The sequence below is a fragment of the Hypanus sabinus genome, chromosome 8 (assembly GCF_030144855.1).
Source record: "Hypanus sabinus isolate sHypSab1 chromosome 8, sHypSab1.hap1, whole genome shotgun sequence".
Lineage (NCBI taxonomy): Eukaryota > Metazoa > Chordata > Chondrichthyes > Myliobatiformes > Dasyatidae > Hypanus > Hypanus sabinus.
The window spans coordinates 39,472,236-39,489,787 of NC_082713.1; the positions used below are offsets into that span (position 1 = coordinate 39,472,236).

Genomic DNA, 17,552 nt, shown 5'->3' on the forward strand with positions numbered 1-17,552 from the left:
ACAATGATGTGGTCAGACAGGACACTCAGCGGTGTTCCTATACAAAGTTGTTAGAATGGGGACTGGCAATCTTGCAATCCCCAATCGCCTGAGAAAGTGTAGACACTGCTGTGCCTTCTTGTCTAGTGAGGAGATGTTGTGGGTCCAGGTTAGATTGTCCAGTATGTACACACCAAGGAACTTTGTGCTCTTCACTCTGTCCACAGTCGAGTCATTGATGTGCAGAGGAGAGTGGTCAACCCGTGCCTTCCTGAAGTCCACAATCATCTCTTTTGTCTTGTCCACTTTGAGACTCAGGATGGTGTTCACACATCATCAGACAAGCCTCTCTGTGTGCAGTCTCATTATTACTGCTGATGAGGCAAGCCACTGTGGTATCACCAGCGAACTTGGTGAAGCGGTTTGAGCTGAACCTGGCAGTACAGTTGTGAGTCAGCAGTGTGAATAGTAGTGGAATGAGTACACAACCCTGGGGGCATCAGTGTGATGGAGCCTGAGGTATTGCTGCCAACTCGGACTGATTGGGGTCTTTCTGTCAAGAAGCCCAAGATCCAGTTACAGAGAGCGGTGTTGAGTCCCATTGAGGACAGTTTACCCACCAGCCTCTGAGGGATGATTGTGTTAAGTGCTGAGCTGAAGTCATGAACACTATCCTGCCATACGAGGCATCATTTTCTAAGTGAGCTGAGACTATGGCATTATCAGTGCACTGGTTTGAGTTCTAGACAAACTGGAAAGGGTCCAGCGTAGCTGGAATGAGTGATTCCTATACAATCTATTATCAGCTGCACAAAGCACTTCATAATTATTGAAGTCTGTGCCACTAGCAGTAATCATTTGCTCTCTTGAACATCGGATGATGGTGGCTGCCTTGAAGCCTGCAGGGACAGTGGACTTTCAGAGAGATCTTAGAGGTCTGTACAGTTCCTCAGCGCCTAACCAGGTATGTTGTCCAGCCCTTCAGCTTTGCATGGGTTTACCCTGGCTCAGCTACAACCAGAGAGGGTGCCTGTTCCTCAGGAACATGGTAGGGGCTGCTTTTCTCAATGTCGTGTCATTCTGTTGCTTAAATCGTGCCTAAAAAGCATTCAGCCCATCAGGAAGGGAGGTGTCGCTGTTGTTAATACACAGGCTGGACTTGTAATTGATTATGGCTTGTGAGCGTTGCTACATCCACAATGTGTCCCTGCTGTCACAAAGGTGTCTGTGGGTTTTCTGTGCATACTTGCACTTTGCCTTCCTGACGGCATGAAAGAGAACAGTCCTTGCTGACCTTTGAGTTGTCTTATCCCCGATCCCTAAACAGTGCACGAGCATCTGCAGTCAACCATGGTATCTGGGGTTCTGAGGATCCCCTCTTACCCCTATATTTTAAACTTATGCCCTCTAGTTTCCCACTTTACTGTTATGAGGAAATACGTAAATCGGCCTGTCTGTCCTCTATGTATAACTACGTGCAGACGGCCATTGACTCTTTGCATGTGGGACTCTCCATCACAATCAGCATCCTTTGTCCCCTCAACTGTCCCCCTGCTCTCCAGCTGTAACCGAATCAATGTTCTGTGGAATTGTAGCATGGCGTCCCTACTCTATTCAGAGGTTCATTAATTATCAAAGTATACAACTGTGAAATTATTCTCCGGATAGCCACGAAACCAAGTGTAACCCCCGGGTCACCTCAGGCTCACTCACACTCGTTCTCGTCTAGGGGGAGCAGCCTTCGGCCCCGCCAAACTGGATAATCAGCTGGTGTGGATGCTGTGTGATGTCCCCGCCTCGCCCAAAAACAGACAGTACACCATATGCGATTAAATGAGTACAATTTATAAAGGTTACTATAACTAAGTGATTAATAACGATACAGTATATATGAAGAGAAAATTAAAGAAAAGGCGCCAAACTTATCAAAGTCCAAACCACTTCGTGCACAGCCGTTGGAGCTCAATTACTGAAGTCTTCTGGCCACCATTCGCTCCCCTCCGAACTGCTCGACTCGCAGCTCAGGACCCTCCGAACTCCTCGACTCTCCAAACAGCTCAGGACCCTCCGAGTGGTCAACCAAGCACATCTAGCTTCATCCCCCCCCCCCCCCCCCCGTCCTCAGAGAATCTCCCGGCCTCGGACCCCTCTTTGGGGTCCGATCCTCGCCCAGCTTAGAGCATTGCGTCCTCTCTCTCGACCCCCTCGCGCCGATCTCCCAAAAGCCCGTCAACAAAAGCTTACAGACTCAGAAGAAAGAACATTAATCCCCATTTGGTTTACAAAGGAATACCATTCTCGTTATCAGTAAATTAGCATTCCTGCTAGTTAACAAAAGGAAACCCTTTCCCAACAATAACAAAGAAAAAAAAAGAAACCCCCTTTACACAAGAAAGAAACGAATGGCAGCCCCCAAATCCTCCCCCTCCTCACGCAAAAACAAACAAAGACCAAACAGGCACATCGATTCCCAAATACCACTTGACCCCCCCCCCAACCCCCGAACACAAAGAAAATGAGAACGATAGGGTGAAAAAGACAAAATATTAAAAAAAACGAGAGTCTAAATTCTAAATCCAGATACAAAATACAGAAAACCTGGGTAACATTCTCCGGGCGTAGTAGCAAACTCTCCCCTCTCCTGGCAGCAGAGTGATTTCGCCCCCAGCGATCAAGTCAGGCAGCCAGTGCTCACCTTTAGCATTTGCCTCTGTTTCAAATCTCCCTTTATCGTTTTAATTGGTGAACAGTGGAAGCTTTAATCAGCGAAATAGAGTTCGCATACACTGCCTCTGTCTCCCGGAATCCCCTCAGAGACTGCCGAGTGCTGAAACACCCAAACGATCTCCGAACTGCAAATTACAGGATCCAACAGTTCCAGAGTCACATTCAAGACAAAAAACAAACATAAAAGACATAAAAAGGAAGTGAAATAAATGAATTCAGGGTCTATCCAGAAGATGTCAACCATCAGAGCTTTGTATGCAGCTCCATCTGAGGCGGACTAGTATCCTGTATACATTCTTCTCCACCTTCAAAGTAGCGAAAGAACGCCTGTTCTTTGGTGTTCTCTGGGTCTCTGCCATTCATTGTCTCCACCGTTCTTAGGATCATATTCTTAACAGGAACCAAAGAATCCAGCTGTAAGTCCCATTTTAACTACTGCAGTACCAGTTTAGAGTGGAACCTGGTGCTGGATGAAGTTGCTCACTTTCAAATGAGATGTTAAGTCAAGACCCCATTCTGCGTCTTGGGATTATAAAAGATTGCATGGTTTTTTTTTGCCCAAGATGTGCAGTAAATGTACTCCCAGTGGTCTGGTCAGTATTTGCACATAATTTAAGATTAGTTCAAAGTGTATTTATAATCAAAGTGCATCTCTGTCACAATCTACTACCCTGAGATTAAATTTCTTGTAGGCTTTCACAGTAGAACAAGGAAATGCAACAGAATCAATGAAAACTACATACAGAAATACTGACAATCGATCAAAGTGCAAAAGATAAACTATGCAAATAAAAAACAATTTAAAAAAATAGTACTGAGAACATGAATATAGAGTCCTTGAAAATTAATCCATAGGTTGTGGAATAAGTTCATTGTTGAGTGAGGGTTGGTGCAGGAGCCTGATGTCTGAAGGATAATAATGACCTGAAACGTGTGGGATCTCAGGCTCCTATATGTCCTTTCTCATGGCAGCAGTGGGAAGAGAGCATGGCCCGGATGGTGGGGGTTCCTGATGGATGCTGCTTTTTTAAAAAAAAAATTTGCGTGGCATTGCTCTTCGTAGAAGTGCTCAGTGGTGGGGAGGGGGTTTTCCTGTGATGAACTGCCTTTTGTAGGGATTTCTGTTCTTGTGCATTGGCCTTTCCATGCCAGACCATGATACAACCAGTCAGGATACTGTCCACTGCTCATCTGTGGCAGTACAGCACAGGTACCGGCCATTCAGCCCATCCAGTCTGCATGGACGGCATGCCAAACTATACTAAGTGTAGTAGCAGGAAGGTTGATGCAAAATCAAAACAAAACAAAACCACCAGCCTGCAACCTCAAATGGACTTGTTACTCTTGCATGACTTGCCCTCAACTCCAATGAAATGACTGTTCCAAAGAGTCAAATCCTTTATTAACAATTAGCAAACATACAATTCTGAAGTGATATTAAGCAGTCAGCAAAGATATGACCACCATGGCCCAAGCTACAAGCTGCCATGGAATAAGCAAGAATAGGAAACTTATTCCCTTCACTTTTACCACACCTCTATCACTGTGACTAGTCACCTTAACGTACATAATAAACTCACAGCACAATACATAGTCTCTTGTGCCTGAACAGGATCCATATCCCTCTACTCCCTGTGTTTATTCATGTGTCTATGTGAAGAGCCTCTTAAATGTCATTATTGCATCTGCTTTCATCAGCACCCCGGCATCCTGTTCCAGACATCTACCAACATGTATATTTAAAAACAACATCAGTTTGCCTTCTCTATCTTTTGATGAGCATAAGCAAGAAGGGAACAGGTTGCTGGGGTGCTGATGAAAGCAGATGCAATAATGACATTTAAGAGGCTCTTCACATAGACACATGAATAAACACAGGGAGTAGAGGGATATGGATCCTGTTCAGGCACAAGAGACTATGTATTGTGCTGTGAGTTTATTATGTACGTTAAGGTGACTAGTCACAGTGATAGGGGTGTGGTAAAAGTGAAGAATAAGTTTCCTATTCTTGCATGCCCTCAAGTATAAGGTGTTTCTACCCCTGGGGAAACTTTTTAAACTGTTTATCCTGTCTATGCCTTTCATAATTTTATAAATATATTATACCATACTGATTATCTGATCGCATTACTGTTTGTAGGATTTTTTTGAACACTTATTGGCTATTGAATATCCTCCACCACAGCAGTAATTACTTCTTTGACTGTAAAGTTCAGGGGCATTCAAACAAAGGACCAGAGGTTGTATAAATGCAGTCTGTTGCTGGGCCCTATTCTGGGTGGTTTGAGGAGCCACGGTAGCATAGAAGTTCGCACAACATTATAACAGCACAGGAGGGGAGGAAATGGAATTCAGAGTTCAATCCCGGTTTCCTCAGGGAGGAAACTGGAGGACCCACAGAAAACCCACGCATTCTGCAGTGAGGGGACATAGGTTCCTTACACAGTCCAAAGATGTACCTTCTGGCTTAATTGGTCATTGTGAATTGCCCCATGGTTAAGTCGAGGTTGTTGGGAGTTGCGGCATGGTGTGGCTCAGAAGGCAGGAAGGGCCTATTCCTCTCTATCTCCAAATAAAATAATGTTTTAGTACTGCATTCATTGGCACATTCAATATCTTACATTAAGAAGCATTTGAACACTAATTTTAATGTTTTTTTTAAAGTATCTGGGTCACTTAGTTTGGAAATCAAGAGTTAAATTGAAAAATGGACAAGTAAGTCGTTGCTGCCGTGCATTACCTTGCACGTCGGAATTAAGAAACCTGGGAAATCTGAAAGGAAACCAATCTTCATTTCACAAGGGATCACAGATTTGTCTTCTTTCACCATCCACTCTTTCCATTTACTGCCATGCATTCCCAACAAATTTAACTTGTGTTGGCGATTATTGTGGTGGGCATTGGTTCTTGTGACACTTCTGTGTCTGTTACTAGCTACAGGCTAGTTAATGATGGCAAAGTGAGCCAATTGGTTTCTGTTTTAATCTGAAGGCTGTCAGAAGTGTGTTATTTTGGTTTGATTCCCATAGGGTAGTCAGCAATTTGGCTCACCAGGAGGAATACTTGACTATTTGTAATCGGGTAATACTTCCCAGACTGGTATTGTTAAATCTGTGGGATAGATTTTCAGTAAAATCTCTTCTGTTGCCATACAGAATCTGAAACAGTTACAATGCAGCCACAATGTGCCATGTGCACTATTTCTCAGGAAATTTGTGTATGAAGCTTTCATGTTTATTTCAGTAGAGATGAAATTTATGGTTATGTGGCTGTAACTATAATAACTTGTTGGTTGGCAGGCGGCCCAAGCACAGCAAGATCTGGAAAAGACCAAAGAGGAACTTAAAATAGCTACAGCAACCCCTCCCAATCTGCAAGCTGAAGATGAGCGCGCAGATGAACACGATGAGAATAACGCTGAGGCGAGTGCTGAGCTCAGCTCGGAGGGGACCGTTCAGGATCGCAGTGAGGAGGAGCGGCTGACCGAGGCAGAGAAGAACCTGCGTGTCCAGAAGCAGCTGCAGGTAAACGTGTTTTCTCAGCCTGACCGATAGATACACTGTGGTTAGTTTTACTCCCGTTACTTATTTTTCAATAGGCTGCCTGGAAATTTGAATGACAAACCTAAAGTTAGCTTGTAAGTCTCCCACCAGCTGGCTCTCAAGTCGTGTATTATGCACAAGGCAGTGAGGTACAGGTACAAAGTGTAAACCGTGCAGCAGCATCCTGGGCATGTAGATTCAGATAAGTTGCAATAGATGTACATTGTACAGGCAAAATCAAGATGTGGTGTTTTTAAAAAAAAAAAGCAAGCAGACTGGTAGTGTGAGAGGTGGTCGATTGTGTTCCATTGCTAAGGTAAGATTAGTGTTGTGAAGGTCTGTTCAAGAACCTGATATAGCTGTTCTGGTGGTATGGGACTGTACGTGTCTGTACTTGCTGCCAAATATTAGCTTGAAAGAAGGTGGTGTGGCCCTGTTAGTAGGATCCCTTTGATCCCTTTTAATTCCAGGCACATGTGAAACCGTCCATTACTACTGATTTAAGAGGTGTCAGGATTTTTTTTACCTAAGAGAAGGTAATTCTATTGCAGCCAAATGACTGATGACAGAGAGGCTGGGCTCTAGTGGTGGCACACCAGAGGCATACTTGGGTCTGGAAGGGGAAGTGGGAGGGAGCAATCAGGACCTTGTCAAAGGAGGTGGAGTGAGGCATGGATAGGATGTGGGGAAGGAGGATGAGCATTCCCTACTCCCTGGGATAGGGAAAGGCCAAGTGCCTTGGACGATGGGGCTGTGAATTAGGTGCTGATCAGTGGCAGAGGATTGGAGATTGAATAGTTGTAAATCTCAGGGGTGGTTGGTAGGTTAACAGTTGGCATTTGGGTCATTGGAAGTGTTACAGTAAAAGGATGATGCAAATGACCTGGAAGTGGAGTTTGTCTTCCATTCCAAAATGGGGGAAAAGGCATTTCAATAGTGCGCTGCTCTGCAGGGTCGGTATTGAGCTTCTAGATACAGAACTCTTGATGTTGTGTGGGAAGGTTGTACGGTCTAGCATGGAGAGGATATTTTCTTTACGTATTCACTTAATGATCAGCTCTACTGACTTCAACCTACACTAACCCTATTCAAACCAGAATTTGTCTTTTAGCCTTGCTTCCCATTAAGTGAAGGGTTAGGGGAGAGCAATGAAAGGTATAGTTAATGAAAGTGAGACATTGAAATAATCATTCAAAACTGGTTAACATGTGGGACATGATATTTGAAGTCAATGATTTGAGTTGTGCACTTGATTTGTACATCCTTTGGCATTGTACTATCCTGATAGCGCCTTAGAGTAGCTTTAGTAAACACGGGAAGCAAATTGAATATACAGTCAGTAGCCACTGTATTAGGTACATTCTATACCTAATAAAGTGACCAATTGTTCATAGTCTTTTGCTTCTGTAGCCCATCCACTTCAAGGTTCAATGTGAAATGCGTTCAGAGATGCTCTTCTGCACACCTGTTGTAGTGTATGATTAACTGAGTTGCCATCGCCTCACTGTTGGCTTGAACCAATCTAACCATGGTGTGACCTTTCACTAACAAGCCATTTTCACCCACTAAAATGTCACTCACTGGATTTTTTTTTTTTTGTTTTTCTCACCATTCTGTGTGTAAACTCTGAAGACTTGTGCATGAGAATCCCAGGAGATCAGCGGTTTCTAAGCTACTCAAACAACCCTATCTGGCACTAACAATCATTCCATGATCAAAATCGCTTGGGTCACATTTCTTCCTCATTCTGATGTCTGCTCTGAACAACACTTAACAACCTGTCTGCACGCTTTAATGCATTGAGTTGCTGCAACATGATTGTCTTATTCGACATTTGCATTAATGAGCAGGTGTACCTAACCAAGTGGCTACTGAGTGTGTATATTTTGGAAGTTAACCGGAAGCATTTATTAATGGCTGACAATTTTTTTTTTCCTTAAAGGCGTTAACATCTGAGCTAGCCCAGGCACGGGATGAGACCAAAAAGACACGGAATGATGTGTTACATGCAGAAAACTTGAAGGCAGGACGAGACAAGTACAAAACTCTGAGGCAGATTCGACAAGGCAACACCAAGCAGCGAATAGATGAATTTGAATCCATGTAAAATCTCATTTCCTGTGACCTGCAAGGTCACTATAAGGGAATGAATTTGGTTTCATTAGGAGTTACCGAGAAACCCTTACTTTTCTATTTAATATACAGCTTATGGAAATTGGCAATAGAGATGTATTAAATTGTTCCTGTGTAGCACAAGAAATTGTCTTTGATTATGAAGTTTGGAAAATTGTTTATTCTATTTGTGATTACACCGGCCAGATTTCTATAAAAGCCATGCTCTGTTCATCTGTTTTTGTAAACCAACTGTTATTTTGTGCTTGAGCTAAAATTAATATTTTGAACCATAGTGACCATATTCTAAACTGTATATTTAATTAAACTATAAAAACTGTTCCAATTAGGTATGAAGTTGATTCAAAAATTTCCTGTCACAAAGCTGGGACTCGTGAAAAGGATGGATTTAAAATTGATACCTTTTCTTTTGTCATCACATTTGTGGCTGGTTTTCATTTTTATTTTGTGTTGTCTGAATATTCTAATCCTTAACTAGATTATACTCTGGCATAGCTCATTCATAAGTGGAAGTATAGCTCCATTCATGTAAAACCACCTAATGACTATATGAATGGTTGTCTGTATTTGCAATATTTATCTTGTGTAATTCCCCTTGAGGTATTGTACATGCACATATTTTGGCTAACTGCTGTGTGGCTTTTAAAGGAATCTGTATAGAAATCAGCTGTGTAAACTTGTTCTGTACTAAAATTTTAAACTTGTAAAAACATTTGCTAAATTTGTAGGAGTCCGTATGTATTTGTAATGCTGTGGTACCTGGAGGTGCTACCACTCAAGTGCAATGCCACTTTGTTAATAGGAAGAGTTAATTTGGGGAAAAAATTAGCAGATTGTAAATTACAGCTCAACTGACTTATGGATTCCAAGGTGTGTATCAGGGTTTAACATACAATTTACTGCAAATAAAATCTTTGAAGTTGTATATTGAAGTATTATAAAGGCATAAAATTCTGAGCTTTCTATTTCTAATTGAAAATTTATTGCTAAGAGCTACCATTTTGGTGCTGATCTTTTTTTATTTTATATGTAGAAGTGCCAAAAGTCTTTTCAGTGTTACAATACATGTGCTTGCAGCCAAGATCATTCCTTATTGGTTGCTTTTTTTCTAAATAGTGTTACGTACTTGATGTAGTTACTTTGGAATAACTATGCAAAGTAAGAAAAGAGAATTTACTCTGTAACTGGTTTATTGGTTTGCAGACCATGTAACCTTTGTATTTTGCAGGATAATTATAAGAATATGCAGTATTATGTTAAGGAGCCAACTGTTCATTTAGAATCCAGTGTTGATTTTTGTTTTGGTTTATATTGCAATGACTTTGTAAAGTAGGCAATGCCATTTGGTAAATATTAACAGGGCTTTTCAGCTCATTGACAAAAGCTGCTTAATCTCCTTCAGTGATTTGAATTTTCTATACATTGAAAATTGGCCAGTGTAAATTTTATTTCTGAATTATGCTTCCTATTTAGCAATTATCAAAGGGATCTCGGTAACAAACTATATGGTTTTTGGGGAATTTATCAATTTGTCCTTTCTGCGCTAATAAATTTTCACATTTTCTGCACAATTTTTCTTTTTCTTTCTCTTTTGATCTTAAATATCGTTAATAGAGATCGGGATTGATCCAAAAAGGAATTTGTATTGCGTAGGGGACATTTCTACTAATATTGACACATTTTGATAATTTTAAGGAGCAATGTGCAAAACAATACTACCTTTGGTATATTAAAATGAAATAAATGTCACCCAGAGGAGTTGGGACATGGGGATGCCCAGGAATCTTTGAGATCCCCAGTTTTTCCAAATTCTATTAGGTATACTGTGTTATTTTCTTTTTAATAGCATTATCCAAACTCTGGATCCACAATCACCTTTGATTGAGAGGTATAATTCCTTTAGTGCAGTAAATGGTGAGTAGGGAACACAATTTACACTCTTACTCTGCCTTCCCTCACCTGTGTTTAAGATGGTCACTGCCTTTAACAACGTACAGTCATTTCAGGTAGCCAGTGGGATCTTTCTACAGCAAAGTTCATGCATGCCTCGAGTAATTTGGCCTTGCGGAGAATTCAAATTAATTTGAAACTGGATAAGTAGGAAGGCAGTTTATAACTTCCTAAAGTATATCGTGTAATCAGTGATGCCGACAGAATGTCCATTTTGCTGTTAAGCAACCGCACTTCATTCTTCCTGCTGCCTGGGTAATCAATGGGGTCATGTTAGGATCCAGCATGCATTTTCCTCCCTATCAACTTGTAGTTTGGCACAGTTCCCTTCACAGAAGTGTATCAAAGATCTTTTTGAAAGATAGACCTAAATATCATCAAAGAATGACAAGTTATATGCTTCACTTAAACTAGTTCAATTGAATGGTTTGGCTTGTAGAATCCTTTACACTGGGTGCCTAGAATGAAACTAAGCTGAAGTGCCCTCTTAAGTTATCTTTTGAGTGTGATCTGGACTCATGGTATTTGAGGAAGTTTCAGCTGTATTTGTCTCATAGTAGAATGGAGCAGAATAGCCCATGACATGCATGCCAGGGTATTGTTTTAAAAGGGTATCTGACATGAATGGAATTAAATATTTTATGAAGAATGTTGCAAAACCTCTTGCATATTTCTCGACTGGCTTCCTAGACTAATTTTGCAGAATTGCTGCTTCCACAGTGAAGGTTCTACCACAGTGGTAAATCATCATTTGAGCTCATTTTCGCCGTTTAATTGTTTACTGGGACAAAGTCCCAGGTGGTAGGTGCTTTCTGCAGCAGACTCCGTGGATCAGACAGTGACTTGCAGTGCACAAAGGACTGTTGTAGTGGTGGTGGTTTGGCAAGTGCTGGCAATCTTGAGTAACGCTCAAAGTGCTGGAGGGACTCACCTGGTCAGGCAGCACTCATGGCAGGAACTAAACAGACACCCTTCATCCAATCCTGATGCAAAAACAAAAGTGCACTTGTTCCATTGTTGTATATTAGGTAATTACTTGGCAGACAAATATCCAGTCATACATTGGCTATTTTTCATCTAATCTTTCCCGTTTTTCTGTAGCACTTTAAATTTGATATTCTTAAGTTTGAGTTAAAATTGGGTTGCTACTGCTGCCTTGTGGTAGAAGGTGAAATTGTAGATCAGTTTTCACTGGTCCTGAATAAATGTGATGGCTACTATAATCATTTTGATGCTGAATTATCTGTTGGGAATACAATGGTTAAAACAACTATAGAATTCTAACATGTAACGTTTGAAATAGTTAACAGCCAGTGAACTTTCAGAAGCAGTTATCATTCTTTGATAACTAATGAAGCATTAGTTTTCTTGGTGTTAAACCTTCCTTCAGTGCTATCATGTTTACAATTTAGGCTAAATATTTATCTTTAAGTTTGGACAGGCATTTATAAGATAAACATATTCAATTTTTGCCTAGTGCTACTGCTGTTCGGTAGGCTTTTTTTTTCTCTTGCTTGCAACCATCAAAATCCCACTCTCTCACTCTCACTCCCATCAGTTTCCTCTCAGTCACAAAGGCTTTCAAGCTCGAGGACAGCATTTCCTGCATGTGCAGGATTACTGCCTGGAATGGGCACTAGCTGCCTTGCCTTAATACATGGAGGTCATACAGTAAGCATTAGGACCCTGCTATCAAAATAGAGCAGCAACTCACAATGTTGGGCTGTAGTGGTTCAGCAGTATGCTACTCAGTGCACTTTGGATAATCACTGGAGACCATAGCAAATGAATAGGCACACTGTTTTCTACACATTCTCTCAAAGGTTCCCATCCTGGGATCCACAAACCCTTCAGTTAACAGTATATGGGTCTATGGCATTAAAAAAAGAAAATTGGAAACTTCTGCTTTGGGGGGAAGAGGAGTGAAACAATCCAGCTGTGGCATTCCTGTTGAACCCTTTACTTCTAAATACTCTGTCTATCAACCAATGTAACATCCTAATTCAAAGCAGCACGCACAATATTGTGAAGGGACTCTGCAGGTCAGGCAGCATTTATGGAAATAAATAGATCAGCAATGTTTTGAAAAGGAAGGAGGAAGACACCAGAGTAAAAAGGTGGGGAGAAGAGAAGGATGCTTGTTAAAGGTGATGGGTGAAGCCAAGTGTGTGGGAATGGTAAAGGGCTGGAGAAGAAGGGATCTGTTAGGAGAGTGGACTATAGGAGAAGGGGATCTGAGGGAAGTGATCAGAGCTGTAAGTGTGGAATAGATGAAGATGGGAAGGGGAGGGAATTTTTTTTACTGGAAGGAGAAATTGATATGCCATGGAGGCTACCCAGATGGAATATAAGGTGTTGCTCCTCCACCCTGAGCGTGGCCTCACCTTGGCACAAGAGGAAGCCAAGGACTGACATGTTGGAATGGGAATTGGAATTATAACGTTTAGCCATCAGGAAGTTCCAATTTTGGCAGATGGAGCAGAGGCACTCGACAAAGCTATCTCCCAGTTTATGGCAGGTTTCACCATTGTAGAGGAGGCTGTGTCGGAAGCACAGGATGCAACAGGTGACCCCAGTAGGTGAAGTGTTTCCACACCTGGAAATACTGTTTGGGGCCTTAAATGGAGATAAGGGAGGAGGTGAATGGGCAGGTGTAGCACTAGAGCAGCTGGCAGGGATGTGCCAGGAAGGAGATTAGTGGGGAGGGACTAATAGACAAGGGAATTGTAAAGGGAGGGATCCTTGCAGAAAACAGTGGGGGTGGGAAGAGAGAAAGATGCATTTAGGGTTATGATCCCTTTCCTTTGGAGATGGCGGAGGTTGTGGAGGATGATGTGTTGGGTGCAGTGGCTCATGGGATGGTAGATAAGAACATTATTCAAACTTTACAACAACCTCTGTGGGTTGAATTGGAGCTTGGATAAAATCTGGAAAATCCATATTAGGCAAAACATTTATATAACGGAATTTTATGTCCTCAAGATGATCCAGTGAAAAGGCACATGCATATTGATAAAGTCGGCTAGATCCAACTTCTTCGTCTTCATGCTTAATGAAGTATCAAGTGTAAGAGGTGACTTATGACAAGTCGTAACTGGATAATTGGGGCAAGAGGAGCCTCAACCAATTACTGGCCATGTTTTTGGTGTCTATTGTATGAGGAGTAGCATACTTTTACACAAGCTTCTTCTCGTATCTGAGATCTTTTGTGCATGTGTTTGGTGAGTTGATTGACAATAGGGGTGACTAAAAGCACCATTACTGGTATCAGATGGGCATTGGAATTAGGAAGAAGAAAATGAGTTGCTAGTTTACCATTGTCCCCTAGTGGCAATGCTGTGTTTTGATGTGAGGACAAGGTGAGCTGAGTTCTGGGATTGGCTGGGATGCTACACCATGAGAAGAGCTTTGAGGACAGCAGACGAGACTGGGAAGGTTGCCGCATCTCAGTGCCCTAACTAATCTGTGCCTTCAGGAAAGTACAGAAAAAGAAAAACAAAAGTAATGCACAGAGTTACTGTGGTGGACAGAATGGTCTCTCTCAACAGTTTCCTTTTGCTTCTTACACTATATTTCACATTTATCCACTCTTATGAATAATGTTTGAAAAAAAAGTTTCTTTTAAATTCAATTTTAAATTGGTTACTCCCAAAACAGGAAATGATACAATGAACCTTCCCCTAGGCATAGTTCTACGTTACAAAAATAAAGTGGCATCTTTATTAAGTTTGATATCTCAAGGGGACTGCTTGAAAATTTTCCACACAATTATCTTGGATTTTAAAAAAAATTATCTCAAAAATCTCAAAAGAACATTGATCTAGGTATAGAGACACAAATCTCAAACATTGAGAGAGGTTTTATTTTAATAAAGTTGTAAAATATCAACAGGTTTATTTCTAGTTAAATAAAACAGGAAGCAGAGAATTTACGTTAAACTCTTATAGTATCTTAGTTGGGCCACACCATCGACTTCAACAGTTCAAGCTTAAAATGAACATTATCACATTACAGAAAATTTTATTATTGAGGGCATATCATCAAGAAAGACTGAACAGGCAGAGACATTCTCCCGGGGAAATGAAAATTGGAGTTGAGATAGAAATCCAGTTTGTCAGGGATGACTTTGAAACTAATTGCACTTCAATTGTCTGAAACCATTGTTCATAAATATTATTTGGTTGCTAATAAAAGCCAGTAGGAATTCAGCAAAAAGAATCACGCATACGTGCAGCTTGAATGGATGCTATTTAATCTGTGAGCCACTTCTAACTCCATGCAAGGGAATTCAGTGAATCCCACTTCCCTGTCCTCTGCCCATAAAACAAATATTTTTATCTTTCAAGTTTTGTCTAGCACATTCTTGCAGCCCACCATCAAATTACCCTCTCTTCAACACATCAAGAAATTATTTGGGTAGGTGACTAACAACTTGCTCAGAGAGGTTTTAAGAAAGATCTTAACAGAACTGCATAGATATCAAAATGGTTATAAATGATGATGAAAGATTTTGCAGATCAGGCCATTTCTTTTAAGTAGTGAAAATTGTTCTAACTGTACTTTTTTCTTGAAAGTCTCTATGAGCTCATGCTAAATATTTCAAAGGGAAATCTTGGACTTGCTACCAAATACCTGTCACTTCCTGCCACTGGCCAGCTGTACCATCCTCCTTTCTGCATTCAGCATGTCACATTCATCACTCATATCAATTTTCATCCATATGTTTTTGATAGTGGTACATTTTAGAAAGCTTCTCCTGCTAGGCACAAACTCAGCAAAACCAGTCCTGCGGACTTCAATAGTTTGGTACACTGACTGTAGAGTCAGAGTAAACTGTATTGAATATCATCATTTCTAAACCTTTAATTCAAGTTCCCTTCAGGTAACTGGGGAATCATTTAATTGAGGCACCACGGTAGTGCAGCATCTAGCATGATGGTATTACAGCTGGTGGTATCAGAATTCAGAATTCCTCTTCTGCATGTGGGTTTCATCTGGGGGCTCCAGTTTCCTCCCAGAGTCCAAAGATGAACCAACCAGCAGGCAAATTGGTCATTGTAAATTGCCGTGTGATCCAGCTGGGGATAAATTGGTGGGTCGCTGGGTGGTGTGGCTCATTGAGCCGGTAGGGCCTGTTCTGCACTGTACCTCTGAATAAAAAGAAATAAATAAAAATGTGGGGAGCCTGATGTCCACATTTTGGTTTCTGTGGTGTATCACCATCTTGTGGGGAGCAGGAATGGGTTGCCGAGCATTCGTCACAATACAGCAATCAGAATACTGACTTCATTGTCCAAATAAATATGCATGAAAATGCTTGTATCATTAAATTCTATAAAACTAGAGGTTAGATTTTCCAGTGATAAATTTGAAAAGAATATTTACAACATCTGGGCTCTGAAATGGCTGACAAGGCTAATGTGTAATTCACTGTCTCTGCCACAAGAGGGACAGAAATTGCTTGATGGGATAGGTAGATGAACAGGAGGTGGAAAACTCCTTACGCTATTTATACTGGGCCTTAATGTTCTCCCAATGATCCTCAAAAGTGCATCGCTTCTCCAGTATGAGTGGATATGGTCCAGGGAATATTGGGAGTCAGTGGGCAAGTTACATTTTTTCATGAAAGCCCAAAGAACCTGGTTGAGTTGTTCCTTCTGTCTACCTGTCAATAGGAGCACCTGTTAGGGAATCTTGTTTTAGAACATAGCACAATACAACAGAGCAACAGGCCAATCATAATCTCATCTGCCTGCTCATGGTCTATAGTCCCTCCAGTCCTTGCCAATTCACTTGCCTGTCTAAATGCAGTTTAAACAGATCTGTCACATCTGCTTCAAGCACTTCCTCTGGTAGTGTTATTTCCAGGCCTCTAACACACTGCCTGTAAAAAAACTACCTCATAAATCTCCTTTATACTCTCAGTAAAGAGGAAGAGTTTTATGGAGACCTGCCTCAATGACTACCGTCCCATTGCACTCACATCCATCATCATGAAGTGTTTCCAGAGACTCATCATGAGGCACATCAAGACCCTGCTGCCCCCCTCACTGGACCCCCTGCAGTTTGCGTACTGTCCCAACCGTTCAACAGACGACACCATTGCCATCACCCTCCACCTGGCCCTAACCCACCTGGATAAAAAAGACACGTACGTTCAGATGCTGTTCATAGACTTCAGTTCAGCATTCAACACAATCATCCCTCAAAAACTGATTGGAAAGCTGAGCCTACTGGCCCTGAACACCTCACTCTGCAACTGGATCCTAGACTTCCTGACTGGGAGACCTCAGTCAGACCGGATCGGGAGCAGACTCTCCAACACCATCACACTGAGCACGGGGGGCCCCCCAGGGCTGCGTGCTCAGTCTACTGCAGTTCACTCTGATGACCCACGACTGTACTGCAACACACAGCTCGAACCACATCAAATTCGCCAATGACACAACTGTGGTGGGTCTAGTCAGCAAGAATGACGAGTCAGCTTACAGAGTGTAGGTACAGCGACTAACGGACTGGTGCAGAGCCAACAACCAGTCTCTGAATGTCAACAAAACAAAAGAGATGGTTGTTGACTTCAGGAGGGCACGGAGCGACCACTCCCTGCTGAACATTGACTGCTCCTTGGTATAGATAGTAAAGAGCACCAAATTTCTTGGTGTTCACCTGGAGGAGAATCTCACCTGATCCCTCAACACCAGCTCCATAGCAAAGAAAGCCCAGCAGCGTCTCTACTTCCTGCGGAGGCTGAGGAAAGTCCATCTCCCACCACCCATCTTCATCACATTCTACAGGGGTTGTAGTGAGAGCATCCTGAGCAGCTGCATCACTGCCTGGTTCGGAAATTGCACGATCTCCGATCGCAAGACCCTGCAGCGGATAGTGAGGTCAGCTGAGAAGATCATCGGGGTCTCTCTTCCCGCCATCACAGACATTTACACTACACACAGCATCCGCAAAGGAAACAGCATTATGAAGGACACAATGCACCCCTCATACAATCTCTTCTCCCTGCTGCTGTCTGGGAAAAGGCTCTGAAGCATTCGGGTTCTCACGACCAGAATATGTAACAGTTTCTTCCCCCAAGCTATCAGACTCCTCAATACCCAAAGCCTGGACTGACACCTTACTGCCCTAATGTCCTGTTTATTATTTATTGTAATGCCTGAACTGTTTTTGTGCACTTTACTCAGTCCTGTGTAGGTCTGTAATTTTAGTGTA

The 17,552-nt window shown here is 41.9% G+C and overlaps 1 protein-coding gene across 1 annotated transcript in view; it reads left to right on the forward strand.

Moving 5' to 3' along the window:
• The window catches only part of msna (moesin a), an 87,058-nt gene extending 77,106 nt beyond the window's left edge, over nucleotides 1–9,952 (forward strand). The window contains exons 12-13 of the mRNA XM_059976987.1: nucleotides 6,006–6,230; nucleotides 8,191–9,952. Coding sequence (XP_059832970.1) covers nucleotides 6,006–6,230; nucleotides 8,191–8,355 — 390 coding nt within the window. The 3' untranslated portion in view covers nucleotides 8,356–9,952. The remainder of the gene's footprint in view (nucleotides 1–6,005; nucleotides 6,231–8,190) is intronic.
• The last annotated feature ends 7,600 nt before the right edge of the window (nucleotides 9,953–17,552 follow it).